Here is a 15,512-nt window from a genome sequence, read left to right as displayed (position 1 = left end):
TAGGCAGCGTCTCGTATATCGATTTAGCCATATAATGCCGAAACCACAAGCCTACTGCAGCTTTATCTCTATCGGTGGGAGGTAGATACTTGATGCTTCCCGTCGTCAAACGCTCCAACGCCAAGCATACGAGAGGACCACAATCTCCTCTGGCTCCGCTCGTTTGTTGTGGCGCGGTCTCGTCTCTAATAACTGTAATATGAGCTTCTTTGGCTTCTTGTTTCCAGAACGAGTCCAATAATTGATCGCATCCAAGAATTTAGCCAAATGAGAGCTCCATCCCTTAATAACATCTCTTAAATCAGCCAATGATATGTAATTTATCATGCTGTCATACACTATTGTCTTAAGGGATGGGAGCTGAAGCTCGACGAGAATCCAATGTTTACGTTCCAAAACAGGGATAAACACCTGCAATCATAAGTAATAATTCATTCATTTGCGCACTTATTTCATAAAACCTTTAAACTCAATCTAAAATAAATACTAACCTTATCGACCTCCCACCATGCAGGATAAAGTTTAGCTTGTCCATTGCCCAAATCAAATGATTCATCTCGTGCATTCTTCAAGTGAACGGCGTGAAAAGACGTCGGCATTATTGTATATCGTATTTTTATTTTTCTTAAGTTTTCTTATTAGAAGACGTGTCACCCACGCATCGATATGCTGTTTTACAAAAAAAGACATATTAGTGACTTACATAAATTTAAAAAAAAATTAATCAAATTGAAATATAAGAAAAATATAAGACTTACCCCCCCATCGAAATAGCCATTGTCTTCGACCCCTAATAATACGCCCCACCAAGGCCGTTCAAGCAACAAAAAGATATCATCGGTGAGCTTGCATATGTCAGTGAAACACCCTGCTCCGCTCATGTAGATAAAATCAACTGCGGTCTTAGCCCAAAGGGTGTTATCCAAAATTGTGTCCGGTAGTTGTTCCCTCTCCTCTTCAGATACCGGTATGGTACTGGCCGGTAACTCATACGAGAGCCAACTCTCATCCATCATGTCCGAACCGGTGGGGGTTTCTCAATACTTCGATATATTACCCCATGTGAATCGGGCTCTGGAATGGTGGGAGGGACCTCTTCAACGATGACAGTTGCCTCTTGAACGTGGGAGGGGACTCTCGAGGAATGATATGGGGCCTCTTCAACGATAGGAGTGGACTCTTGAGGGATGACAGGCGAGTCGGGCTTCTTCTTGCGGTGTCTTCGCACTATTGGGGTGTACGGAGACTTAATAGCACGTGCACGCTGTCTGATGCGTGAACTCCGTCTTGCAAGCATAACCCGACGTAAAGCATCCACTCTATCGGGCCGCTAAATAATTAAATACAAAAATCAGTAAATAAAAGACATGATATTTAAACAGTGAAAACAAAGACAAATATGTTTCAAACTTGCATTGTATTCACCCAAGTCATTATTCTATCATAGTTCACAAAATGCATCAGATAACAAAGAAAAATATGTTTCAAACTAATACCTGAAGTTAGTATTTGTCTTTGATTTGTCTATTGGTTGAAGTAATGCAATCCATTCAAGTTTCAATTTGCAGAAGAAGAAATAGTTTACTTTCGCAACACGAACTTAAAATCGCAACGCGAAACCAAAATCGCAACGCGAAATGAAAATCGCAACGACAGAATCGCAACGCGAAATGAAAATCGCAACGAAAGAATCGCAACGCGAAATGAAATCGCAATGCGATTTTGGTTTCGCGTTGCGATCTTGTCGTTGCGATTTTGGTTTCGCGTTGCGATTCTGTCGTTGCGATTTTCATTTCGCGTTGCGATTTTGGTTTCGCGTTGCGATTTTAAGTTTCGTGTTGCGAAAGTAAACTATAAATCTTCTGCAAATTGAAACTTGAATGGATAAATTTACTTTCACCAAAAGACAAAACAAAGACAATACTATTTCACAGTGTTAAGAATACACAGTTTAGCAGAATTGGCAGCAACCGAACAAATTACCCGAACAAATTTACTTTCAACCAAAAGACAAAACAAAGACAATACTATTTCACAGTGTTAAAGAATACACAGTTTAGCAGAATTGGCAGCAACCGAATAAAATTTACTAAGCAATCTAAGTGAAATGGCTAATCTAAGTGAAATTACGAGTAAATTTATCATTAAGTTAAATATGGAAAATCTTAAACTTACCTCGTTGCGTAGAGTATGAACCTCATTCTGCAACGATACTATCATCTCACGTAGAGCGGCAACCTCACCACGTAAAGTTGACACCTCCACACGCCATGCACCATCGTTTATCGCGTAGAGTACCGATCTCCTCACGCAAGGCATTGACCTCATCACGTAACTCCCTTGACTCATCCCGTTGAGGTGGAGGTGGAGAACAGGGAGATAGGAGTCGTGGCATCTTTGCCGGTCGCCTATCATGAGGTGATGGTGGAGAAGAGCTCGATGATGTGACGGGATAGGTGATGGCTCTCGTTCTAGAGGTGTATAGTCGTCACGCTCGGGTGATGGCTCTAGGTGAGGTGATGGCTCTCGAATTGGAGGAAGTGGATGCTCTCATCATCGTGCCATCAAAAAAACTCTGACTAGCTTGCCACCAATCAGTGGCAAGCTCTTCCTCCGTGGGTGACAGTCTTTGTAATGGAATGTTGGCCTCCTAAAATATAAAAACTCAAACAAAGTTAACGTCTACTATTAATAACTTGTTTATATATTATATGAAAGTATTTGTGTAACACATTATTTATTGTGGCATATGGTATTAAGTCTCCCAATCCAACAGAGTTTTCCTCTTCCAGGAAATAGCCCTGGGAATATCATTTGACGTTTTTATTGCATATGTACGCATGCTGGGGAAAGCCTCGAATATCCAAATCTACAAACAATATAATAACAAAATTAGTAATTGTTAAATAATTAATTATAATTTTAGAAACATTATATAGAAATTCTTACCTTAAAGGCCCAAACAAAGCCGAAAGTGTATTGGACCCATCGCCCCGCAAACTTTTGCGGTCATCAAAGGCAGACGACACTTAGTCCAGGTAGCTTTCCATATATACGAACCCCACGGAAACAGATTCCATGCATTCAGGTCCTCTACCAATATTATTAGCTCCCGATGAATAGGTTGTTGGCCTCTCTGCCTAAAAAGCCGGCATACACAAGTAGTAGAAGGCATACTCGGACAACATCGACGTCTTCCATCCGAGTGAAACCAGCTTTCTTATTAAATAATTTCTTCAGGTCTGTCGACTGTAGGTTCGGCTTCTCCATTGACTCATCCGGAAAAACCCGGGATAACCATGGGCGGGCGATATGACGAGTGTACCGGCCTACATCATCGTGTCCGAATCGTAGACCAGTGATTAAGCAGAACTCCTTCCGCCCAAAGCAAGTATACGCTGGTGGAAATGAACCATATCTCTTCCTCACCACGTTGTATACTGTCGGGTAGATTTGATGTCATGGTCTGAAGCCACAAATGGGTCAAATTAGCATCTCCACCCGGATGCTGTACTCTCAGCCATGGCCCGAAGCAGTTTCCTCAAACAATTGTCTTTGAGCAGGTGAAAGCTTCTTTGCAATTGTAGTGGCCAGGCTGACTTTATTCTCAAGGTCAATTGAGCCGAAAAAAAATTTCTACAAAAACAATAAACATACCAAGTTAGATATACCAAAACTACACTGTGAAGATATACCAAAACAATAAACAAAAAGTAGTAGTTTATTCTTTAAACTAAATTTGCAACACTGTTTTGTCTTTTGGTTGAAATGAAAATCGCAACGAGAGAATCGCAACGCGAGATGACAATCGCAACGAGAGAATCGCAACGCGAAATGAAAATCGCAACGAGAGAATCGCAACGCGAAATGAAAATCGCAATGCGATTTTGGTTTCGCGTTGCGATTCTCTCGTTGCGATTTCCATTTCGCGTTGCGATTCTCTCGTTGCGACAGTCATTCTCTCGTTGCGATTTTCATTTATCTCGTTGCGACTCTTCTGCAAATTGAAACTTGAATGGATTGCATTACTTCAACCAAAAGACAGAACAAAGACAAAGACAAATACTAACTTGAAAATCGCAACGAGAGAATAGCAACGCGAAATGAAATCGCAACGACAGAATCGTAACGCGAAATGAATCTAAGTGAAATGGTTAATCTATTATTGAAATGACCAGTAAACTTATCATCAGTTTCAATATGAAAAACCTACAATAATGCAAACATTTCAAAATAAAAATAATTAAAAAAACTAACCCTCGGAGGTTGATTTTCCATTTCTGAATATTGTGAGGGATTTCTGACCGTGAATGGTTGTGAGGGATTTCGCCGGAGATGGGGACGGAAATCTTCGGAGATGGGGCGAATTTCTTCGCGCGAGAGTGAGAGATGGAGATGGGACTGAGTTGATTTAGGTTTTAGGTTATGAGTTGCGATTACGGGATTTTGTCTTAATATTCTTTTTGTAATTTGAAAATAAAATACGCGTAGCGATTTAATGGCGCTTTAAATATCGCGTTGCGATTTACGGATACGCGTTGCGATTTTATGTATTATCGTTGCGATTTACGGATACGCGTTGCGATATACGGATACGCATTGCGATTTACCCATACGCGTTGCGATTTACGGATACACGTTGCGATTTACGGATACGCGTTGCGATTTATGTGTTCGCGTTGCGATTTTCATATTCGCGTTGCGATTTTGGAAAATCGCAATGCGAATACTATCGCATCGCGATTTCAAGAATCGCGTTGCGATTTGGAAACTGATTTGCGATTCTGGAACTGATTTGCGATTCTGGGGATCGCGTTGCGATTTTTATTTCGCGTTGCGATTTTGTGGTCATTTTGGCAAATCCAAAAAAAGTTGGTTAAAATCGTATATTATAACTTTTTTTTGGTCACTGAGGCGATTTTCTCTATTATATATTTGGTAATATATTAAAGTCGTGCGAATTTATTTATTTTATTAACAATTATGGTTAGGATGACAATTTTCAATTATTTTACATTTATGAGCCAATGAAATTGGTGATGAGATTTATATATTTATGCCATTTTTATATAATTTCATGCATTAATTATTATTTTCTCTCACCAATTATTAATTAATAGATACTAAGTCAATAAATGAACTAAACGAACAAGAACGAGAGTGTATTCATGTTCGTTCGTATAATTTTAGTCGAACGAACATGAATAACTAAATGAACGAAATTTTTTATTCTTGTTCGTTCATTAAGTAATATAGCATGTTCGTCATGGGTTGATGTATGTTGCCTTTATAGGGATCAACTCCGTACCCATTAATTTGGGAAATCTATTAAATTTAGTTTAATTTGATAAGGGTAAAGAAAAAAGAAAAGAAAATTTGTATATCCATTTTTCTAAAAAAAGAGTATTATAATTTTGGATTCTAATTTTTTAATTTCTAGGTCAACCATTGATGTACGTGTTCGTTCATATTCATTCATTAAAATGATAAACAAACACAAGTAAACGAACGTTAACAAACAAAAATAAATGAACTGACATAAAATTAATCGGATCTATAATTGAGAAGAGTTTTTTCTTACCAAATAATTTAGGGTTTATAATTATTAAATTGATTTGAGTATCTTTTATTTAGGTTTAAAATTAATTAGATTTTAAAATATTAATAGGCTTAATGTTAAAATTTATTATGTATTAATATTTTAAACGATTTTGGAGATTAGGCTGAATATAAATGAACAAACATAAACAGACAGATTATCGAATGTTCACAATAGTAAATGATCAAACGAGTCATTTGTTCGTGTTCGTTCATTTAATTAAACGAACATAAAACCTTGTTCATGTTCATTCATTTAATAAATAAACGAATACAAATAATTTTTAATCGAAATATTCACAAACCCTTCAATTTATTTACAGACCTAATAGATACGAGTGATTATAAAAAAAATATTGTTGCTCTCTTTGGAGAACACTAATACGTATCTTAACAATTTATCACGCTTTTATTATTTGATAATAAATGAGACATTTTGGATATGGTTAAATTATGATATCAGTATTTAAGATTTGCACTAAGAAACTTAAAAAATTAGGTCCTCTATGTTTTTAAAAAATTTATCCAATCCTTTGTGTCGTTATATTTTCTTATAATAAATTTTTATAATATTCAGTATGAATTAGTCGACTAATATATCAAATATATGTTTTTAAAAATTTTATCCAATCCTTTGTGTCGTTATATTTTATGTCCAAAATTTCTAACTTTTTATTAGGGTGTCTTCATAATTTTTTATGACCACATATATTTGATATATTAGTCGACTAATTCATACGGAATATTATAAAAATTTATTATGAATGAATGTTTTAATTTAATTTGTTTTATTTATAACGTCAATATTAGAGATTTTAAGTAGAGATGAACATAAAACTCGGATTTAATGTGTTATGACTCAACCCCACCAATATAAGGTCAGTTTTTTTCTTTTTAAATAAAAAATAACTTGAGTTCGAATTGGGTAGATCTCTTTTTTATGGAAGGATGAGATCAAGTTGGGTTAGATTTAGAGTGAAAAACCTCATACATGAAATAATACTATAATTGTCACTTATATATTTTGAGATAATTGCAATAATATAATTCTCTATATTTTTTTCAATTAGATATTTATTTCACCTAATAAAAATTAAAACTATATATATATACCAAAATAAATTTAGGTGCAATTTTTATCTTAAAAGCCGAGTCAAGTTTTTGGGTCGATTGATGCCTCTCTATATCCGAATTAAGTCAAGTGACGAATAAAGAAGTATAATACTCAAACGAGTTCAAGTTAATCAAATCCTTCTTCTGATCTTTGCTCGTTCCTACTTCTAACATTGCTTTAAGAATCTAACGTCTCATCCTTAAATCAACTCGTAATCTTTACATTATACGACATATAATTAATGGAAAAATAAATATATTAAATTAAAATTTTTCAATTGGTTTTTAAATGATGCCTCTCTATATCCGAATTAAGTCAAGGACGAATAAAGAAGTATAATACTCAAACGAGTTCAAGTTAATCAAATCCTTCTTCTGATCTTTGCTCGTTCCTACTTCTAACATTGCTTTAAGAATCTAACGTCTCATCCTTAAATCAACTCGTAATCTTTACATTATACGACATATAATTAATGGAAAAATAAATATATTAAATTAAAATTTTTCAATTGGTTTTTAAATAAAAATGTAAAAGACTTGATCGTGAACCTCGAAATATATAAATTATCAAAACCAAATGACTTGCGACATATTTTAACGTTTGGATTAATTCAAGCCAAAAGCCTGAAGTTCTTGTGAAGCTTGGGGGTAATCAAGTAGCCACCAAGTTGGTTGCTCTTCCTCCTCACGGCCACCGTCATGCACCACGAAGAATCGTTTTCGATGCAGTAATCCACGACTCCGTTGCTGCCGCCTCTCTTTACTCCCCATCTCCTCCGTATTAAACGCCATATCAGCGATCTCTTCCTTTGCCCCAACACCAAAACTGATACTTTCCGTTGCTTTGCTGCCTCCACAATTGCCGGACCCTTCTCCTTTCCCTCCACTTTGGCTACCTCAACTTCAACCTATACACAAATAAAGTATATTAATTCACTTGAATATTACAAGTTATAAAATAATTATGTGACTATTAAAAGTTACGAAATAATCACTTGACTATTCATTATGTTTCAAACTCATCTTTTCCGTTAAAAAATAAACGATATTCTGAATTGAACATTAACCTGCAGACTGTGATATATAAAATCTAATCCCAAAATCTCAAATGACTATTATATCCCAATCATCATGCAACTTCCAGCCTAAACAATAGTCCACGAAAAAGGACGAATTTAAAACGATGAATAGTCGGCGATTATTTATATATTTATGTATGCTTTTGTCTTTTACTATTGTACCCTTAAAATAGAAGTGAAATTGAAGTACGTACCCCTGGCATCTTCGTTTGACAAATATTTTTCATGGTGTGAAGCAATTCATTTATCCTTGCATTACGCTTCCTATTAGACGACTCTGCATAATATCAACAAACATGAATAAACTTAAAAACAAATAATTTAGTAATATCAAATATTAATTTATTTAAATTCGATTTACTTTTTGTTATATCATTCAATACAATATACTGAAAAATAAAATAAAATATTTATTTATTTATTTATTCGAAGCGATTAATTTATGGCAACGTGAACCTGTTTTTCTGGGATTGGTTACATGAAGAAGAAGAATGGAATCTTGATAATCTCGAATGGCGTAAGACAATGCCCATTGCCCAGTCAAGCGCTCCTCTAGCTTCCAGACTCGAACCAACCACCACCATTACCTTATTGCCACCTTCGTTGTTTATCAGCTTATCCTCCTCCTTGCCGCCGCCGCCGCCTAAGAACTGCACCGTGTGCTGATAGTTTTCGAAGCAGTTTGAGGCTGATTTCCGCCGGAGAGACTGTGATGGAGGTATGGTGTTTGTTGAGTTGAAATTTACGTTGGGAAAAGTTGATAATGTAAAAGTAAGATTGAAGAGGAGAATTAGGAAGTGCAGCCGACAGATCATGGTAATAATGCATTAGTCCTCCAGATCGGCGTTGACTTTACAACCAAATTTACACTACTCGTTTTCTTGTCTGTTTCTTTCGTTTTCCTCGCGGTGGGGGCATTTCTCCAGACCCACGTGCCAGCCATGTACATCACGCATTATAATCATCACCATTTAAGTCTTAATTTAATTAGTATCGATATTGTTTTTTTCTTATTAGAAAGTATTACTATTGTTTTCAAATTATATAATTTAAGAGTAAATAAATTTGATTACTTGATCAAATTATTTATAATTATTCTGTCATTTTTATCATAAAATTTAAATTTATTAGAAATAATTCTCTTCTTCCATTCTTCTCCCATATGACTAGAATCAGATTTTGAGTTTGTTAAAGGAATATTATACGATTTAATTTAAATACATTTTTTATAAATGTTAAAATTTTATTCATCCAAAAATAACCTCTAATAACAAACTAAGAGCCTCCAAAACAACAAAACAAAACAAATCATACAGTGACTATAAACAACCTATAAAGAATAAACAAATTCATTATAAAAGATCCCAATTTACCGCCAGCCTAGAGGAGGATGAAGCAACTCTTACCCTCCCTTTCAACCTCGAACACACAACAAACTTCACTTGCAAAGCAATACCATTCACACCCCGAGTAACATGCCCAGGCAACCTATTGTTTATCTCCTGTCAAACAAAATAGAGATAACAACACCAAACTGTTCAAAAAATAGTAGCCTTCAAAGACTTACTACAACCCTGAGCACAAACCAATCCTACCATATCCAACCAGCAAACTGTATTCGAACCGATAAGACAAACATAAAATTTTAGATTAAACTTGACTAAAAAACCAACAACCAGCAAAAATATGGTCTCTATCCTCTACAGCAATGTTACAAAGAACACAAACACGATCAACACTCTCTCTAGTTTAGAATACGCATCTTAGTTGGTAATCGATCAATAAGAACAAACCAGGAGATGAACGAGAGTCTAGGGATATAAAGTGCCCCCCAGATGACTTTGAACCAAAACACCTTGGCCCTCTTACATCGAACCACTTCCTAGACCCTCCTCGCTTGATATTCCCCATCCAAGCTACCTATAAGGGCAAAATCATCTACAGAGATATTCCATATCAAACACCCCTTCAAAACATATTCTTTGCCCAAGCTACCCAAAGAGAACCGGATTAGGAAAACAAAAATCACAAACATTTCATCATACAAGCTCTATTCTATCCAAGAATACATTTGATTCCAAGACCCCCTTCACACTTGGGGGAACAAACGCGTTCCCAACTAGCCTGAGCGCCCCTCGTCAAACTATCAGAACCCTTCCAAAGAAAGACGTTATACAACTGTTCAATTCTCATAATAACCTTGGAAGGCAACCGAAAAATTCTACTCCAAAAATTTTAAACACTAAACACCACTGCTTGGATAAGCTGCAACTCCTCGCAAAAGATAAACACTTTGAAGGTCAACTTCGAATCTTTCTAACGATTTTACCCACCAAACCCTCACAATCAATACAATAAAGATTCCGTGAAATAAGGGGACCTCCATATAACGAAACGAAAGAGCCCCAATCCAGAAACCAGTGAGCTCAATCAACCTCTGTACATCCGAAACCCCCACACCAGCGCAAAATAATTCACTCTTTGAAATATTCATTTGAAGCTCTGACATTGTGTAAAACACATTCATAATACTCTTAACAACTAACACTACCTCAGCATGCCCTTTAGTAAAAACTAAAAGATCATCCACAGAACAGAGATGGGTAAGACCAATTCTTTTGCACCTCGGATGAAACTCCAACAGGCCATATTCATCCGTCAGATTTAAAATCCTCAATAGTACATTCATGACAAGGAAAAAGATATAAGGAGACAACCGGTCTCCTTGTCTTACATCCTTGGCCCCCGAGAAGAACCCAACAAGACCACCATTCAGGTCAATGAAAAATTTAGAATGAACTATGCAAGCCCAGACCCAACTATTGAACCGACGAGAAAACCCCATAACCTGAATCAATTAGAAAATAAATTTCGAATCAATCGAGTCAAAAGTCTTCCTAGGATCCACCTTCAAAACACAACTAGGCGAAAGATGCTTTCGACCATAACCACTCACCAACTCTTGAGCAAGTAGCACGTTCTCTACCAAATCGCTCCCAATAAGGAAAGTACTTTAATTCGGCAGAATCAAACTAGGAAGCCACACATTCAACCTATTAGAAAGAATCTTTATAACACACTTATATACTATGGAACAACATGATATGGGACTGAAATAAAAAGTAGATACTAGAGCAGCAACTTTCAAAACCAAAAAAAGAATTGTGGAATTAAAATTGGGGATCATATATGAAAACTCAAAAAAATATTTCACCGCACTAACAAAATCCTCGCCAACAATCCGCCACGAAGCTTGAAAAAAACTTGATGGGTAACCATCAGGGTCGGGGCCTTGTTCCCATTCATAGCAAAGAACATATCCTTTTATCTCATTTGAAGATACATGAGCAATCAAACTATCTCGCATTTCACCTAAAAGCTCCATATCTAAAATCTCCTTGAGCAAATCATCAGAAACATGACCCACATTAACATCAGCCACCCCAAGAGCATCCGAGAAATGCTTAATCAACTCCCCAGAATTTTGCTTAAAGCTATCAAGCATATTACCTTGGGAATCCGTAAAAACCTGGATAGTATTAACATTCTGTCTAGCAGTAACTTGCCTAAAAAAAGCACCTGAGTTTTGACCATCTTCTTTAATAAATTGCACCCTCGATTTCTGTCAAAGAAATTTCTCCTTAGCATTACACAAGTCATCCAAAACAAAACATAAATTTTTCTCCTTAGCAACATTCTCCACAAAGGGGAAAGATAACACTAACTTCTGAACTTCCTCAAGCTCCATCCTAACACCATCAATCCGCTTTGACAACTCACTATAATTCTCACGATTCAAAGCTTTAAGAGGCACCTTAAGTCTTTTAAGCTCAGCATTCAGTTTCCAATAATCCTCCACCACCCTAAAAAACTCTGGATTATTAGGCCAAAAGTGAAAAAACTTGAAGGGCCTAGGAGGTCTACCCACCAAAGCCTGAATAAGAATATAACTAGGACGATGATCCAAACAATGTGGGACTATAAACTCCACTGTAGCAAAGGGAAATTTCTGCAACCAAGTTTGATTGACCTAGATCTTATCCAACTTTCAAAGCAAATTATCATTCTCTCTTTTATTAAACCATATGAAAAATGCACCAACGTACGAATGATCAAGAACATCAATCTCCTCCAAACAAGCAAAAAAATCCAACATAACATCAGTTACACCCTGGCTGCCATCATAATCAGAACTTTCTCGAAGGTAACGAATAATGTTGAAATCTCCCATAAAGACCCAAGGATGCACCCCAACAATAGACCTAACACGAATAATATCCCCTATAATTGACGCCTCTTATCCCTATCATTAGAACCATACATAACCGAAAAGTAAAAACAAACATCTCATTCTTCAACAAACAAGTAATATGCTAACCAGAGTTACAAACTTTCTCCATCTTCCAATAATCCCTACTTAAAATCCATATTCTCCCATTTGAAGCCTCTAAGTAATTCGAGATAAAATCCCAACCATAAAAATGTCATTGAACAATAGCACCAACATTGACCTCCCTTATTCTTGTTCCCAGTAAATACAAAATTTCAACCTTCAACTTCCTAACCAACCCCAAAACTCTCCTCAACTTAACAGGGTCATTACAACCCTGAATATTTCAAGTCAAAATCATCGTAAAGAATGAGAAACACCTCTTTTTTACCACCCTTTCCTTGCCTCGTCTTGTTAGCACCAACACTTCAACAAATTCATTAATTCAGACACTCCATCCGCTGCAGCTCTAGTTTTCCTATGAGAAACAACAACCCCTAGAGCATCAGACAACAAAGAAAACTGATTTGGACTGTGCACTAGCCCACCATCCCCATCCAAGACGCCACCACTACCACTAACAACACAACCCACACCTTCATTCTAAACCAGAATATTACAAACCGTAACATCCTCGGATAATTCTCTCAAAGCATCATCATCCACATAGTCAACATTACAACTCAAACTAGCCTCACCAAGAGTTTCCATAAGATCCACAACAGGACAAGTAGTCACCCCTTCCACACTCTCTGCAACTTGTTTACCTTTAGCAGCAACATCCATATTATCAACATTACAACTTGAGTCATCCTCACCAAGAGTAGTCATAGGATCCACAACATGACAAGTTGCCACCATAGTACTAATCTTCCTCTTTGAACAGTCATTCTCCAAGTGACCAAAAATATTACAATGGCCATACCTTGAAGGAGCCCACACCAATTCAACAACACCAACAACCCTATTACTCTCATCAAGCTCAACCATGACAAAACTAGGAAGAGTAACCTTAGCATCAATATTAATACATATTTTTGCAAATTCAAATTGATGCTTTAAAGCACTAGCATGATCAGTATAGAGAGGTCTACCAAGAGCACTAACAATATACCTGAGACCATCTTGCGAGTACAACTCCAATGGAACATTCCAAAGCTTCACCCAAATCGAAATTGAAGCAAGAGATATCATATATGGAATCATCCCAGGAACCCACTTTCGCATAATAATCACATTCTGCTAAATGTGCCAAGGGCCTGACTCCACAAACCCAATTTCGAACAAGTTGAGAAGGAAAATTCAATATACACACACTTGATGCTAAGAAGCGAATCTCAATAGAACCTTCCCTCCCCACAATTTATTTACAATTTTCTGGAAGAGAAAATAACTTCAGTAACCGAAAATGCCTTATAATATACGATTTTAACCAACTTTTTTTGGATTTGCGAAAATGACCAACAAATTCGCAACGCGAACTCCAATTTCGCAACACATGTTCCAAAATCGCAATGATAATATGCAAATCGCAACGCAAATATGTAAATCGCAACACAGAAGTCAAATTTACAACGCGAATTTATTTTTCATAACACAAATTTCCTTTTCGCAACAAGATTTTCTAAATCGCAACAAGAATTTTGATTTCGCAACGGTAATTACCGATATAGGTAAACAGTACTATCGCAATGTGATTTTTAAATTCGCAACGCTAATTACCGATACAGGTAAACACAACTATCGCAACGCGAATTTCCGAAACTGAGTTGCGAATTACAAATTCGTGTTGCGATTGTGCAACGTTGAGAAGACACTGAGATATCAATCAAAGACAAGATGGAAAAGAACAAATCAACATAAAAAAACGCACTCTTACAAATGGTTCAGATTGTGCATACAAGGTTAAAGATGTATATAAAAAATTTACCAAACTATGTGATCAGCTGAGACATCAATTAAATGAAAATATGTTTCCCTGAAATTAACATGCTTATTTTATAGCCCGTTGAAGAAGAAAGATGAACGTCCATAAAGCTTAAACGGCATACAAGTTTTTTAACTAACAAACAAAATTCAGCAAAAAACGTGAACATCGGTTTGTTGAAAATATATAGAGAAACAAAATGCCAAATCGACCGAGAACTAGTTTCTGCGTCTGCTTTTAGCAGTCTTAAACCCACATATACAAGGCTTACCACAAGGCGTCCGTGAAGTCTGCCCATAACTTCCGCTACTTTTACTCCGTCCCTCACCACCACCATGAGGATGATCAACTGGATTCATTACAACTCCCCTAACCACAGGCCTCCTGACCAACCACCGACTCTGTCCAGCCTTCCCAAGCTTCTTAGCTCCATGGCTAGGATTTCATAAATTCGCAACTCAGTTTCGGAAATTCGCGTTGCGATAGTTGTGTTTACCTATATCGGTAATTAGCGTTGCGAATTTGAAAATCGCATTGTGATAGTGTTGTTTATATTGCGATAGTACTGTTTAACTATATCGGTAATTAGCATTACGAATTTGAAAATCGCATTGCGATAATACTGTTTACCTATATCGGTAATTAGCGTTGCGAATTTAAAAAGCGCATTGTGATTGTACTGTTTACCTATATCGGTAATTACCGTTGCGAAATCAGAAAAGAAAACTTGTGTTATGAAAAATAAATTCGCGTTGCGAATTTGAAATTCCGTGTTGCGAATTTGACTTCTGTGTTGCGATTTACAAATTCGTGTTGCGATTTATATATTCGCGTTGCGATTTACATATTATCGTTACGATTTACATATTCGCGTTGCGATTTTGGAACATGTGTTGCGAAATTGGAGTTCGTGTTGCGAATATGTCGGTCATTTTCACAAATCTAAAAAAAAGTTGGTTAAAATCATATATTATAAGATATTTTCGGTCACTAAAGTTATTTTATCTTTCTGGAAAAATACCTATGGGTCGAGACTTACCCAAAAAAGCATTATCAATTGCTTTGCTCCATCAACTAAGACCTCCCTAGGCGGCTTAACCAAAACATTCCCTTCATGTTCAACAGAGGGGAAATAATTCAAAGATTGATTCAAAAACAAGGTTTTCCAATCCTTACCTGAGGTAGACGAAACACCGTCCAAAAAAATCAGAACTAGATCATGCTCATCGTCCACAACCACAACAACCTAAACCGATGAAGCCTCCCTATTCTGCAAAAGGGGAAACTCTGCCAAATCGAGATCTCCAGACCCATAAAATTCCACAACAACTGAATCAACCATGAAATCCCATAAAACTTAGAAACAAGAACAAGGCAACAAGAGAAAAACATAATCGCAAAGAAAACTATGAGCAGAAATGAAATTCTTAGGACCTATTACTTCCTAACGTGCACCCAGAAAAAAACAGAAACATATGTCATCTTGTACATTTAAATATATATAAATCTCTCAAAATTAGAGTCA

The 15,512-nt window shown here is 36.4% G+C and overlaps 1 protein-coding gene across 1 annotated transcript; it reads right to left on the bottom strand.

The window, feature by feature from the left end:
* Positions 1–12,274: 12,274 nt before the first annotated feature.
* LOC120181374 lies at positions 12,275–13,287 on the bottom strand. Its single transcript, XM_039186525.1, has 3 exons — positions 12,754–13,287; positions 12,514–12,663; positions 12,275–12,397 (listed from the first exon to the last, which is right to left on the bottom strand). Exons 1-3 carry the CDS (start codon positions 13,285–13,287, stop codon positions 12,275–12,277), a joined length of 807 nt encoding a protein of 268 aa, XP_039042456.1.
* Positions 13,288–15,512: the final 2,225 nt, after the last annotated feature.

Source organism: Hibiscus syriacus, unplaced genomic scaffold (assembly GCF_006381635.1).
Source record: "Hibiscus syriacus cultivar Baekdansim isolate YM2019G1 unplaced genomic scaffold, ASM638163v2 tig00112523_pilon, whole genome shotgun sequence".
Taxonomy (NCBI): domain Eukaryota; kingdom Viridiplantae; phylum Streptophyta; class Magnoliopsida; order Malvales; family Malvaceae; genus Hibiscus; species Hibiscus syriacus.
This window is presented reverse-complemented; position numbering and strand designations above follow the sequence as displayed.

What these genes read in the sequence shown, in the direction of transcription:
- LOC120181374 (XM_039186525.1), bottom strand. Translation starts at nt 13,287, where the DNA reads ATGCGAAAGTGGGTTCCTGGGATGATTCCATATATGATATCTCTTGCT. An exon ending in TTATGGAAACTCTTGGTGAG is followed by an intron (nt 12,664 to 12,753) that starts GCTAGTTTGAGT and finishes ATTCTGGTTTAG; the next exon opens with AATGAAGGTGTGGGTTGTGT. An exon ending in CTAGAGCTGCAGCGGATGGA is followed by an intron (nt 12,398 to 12,513) that starts GTGTCTGAATTA and finishes TGAAATATTCAG; the next exon opens with GGTTGTAATGACCCTGTTAA.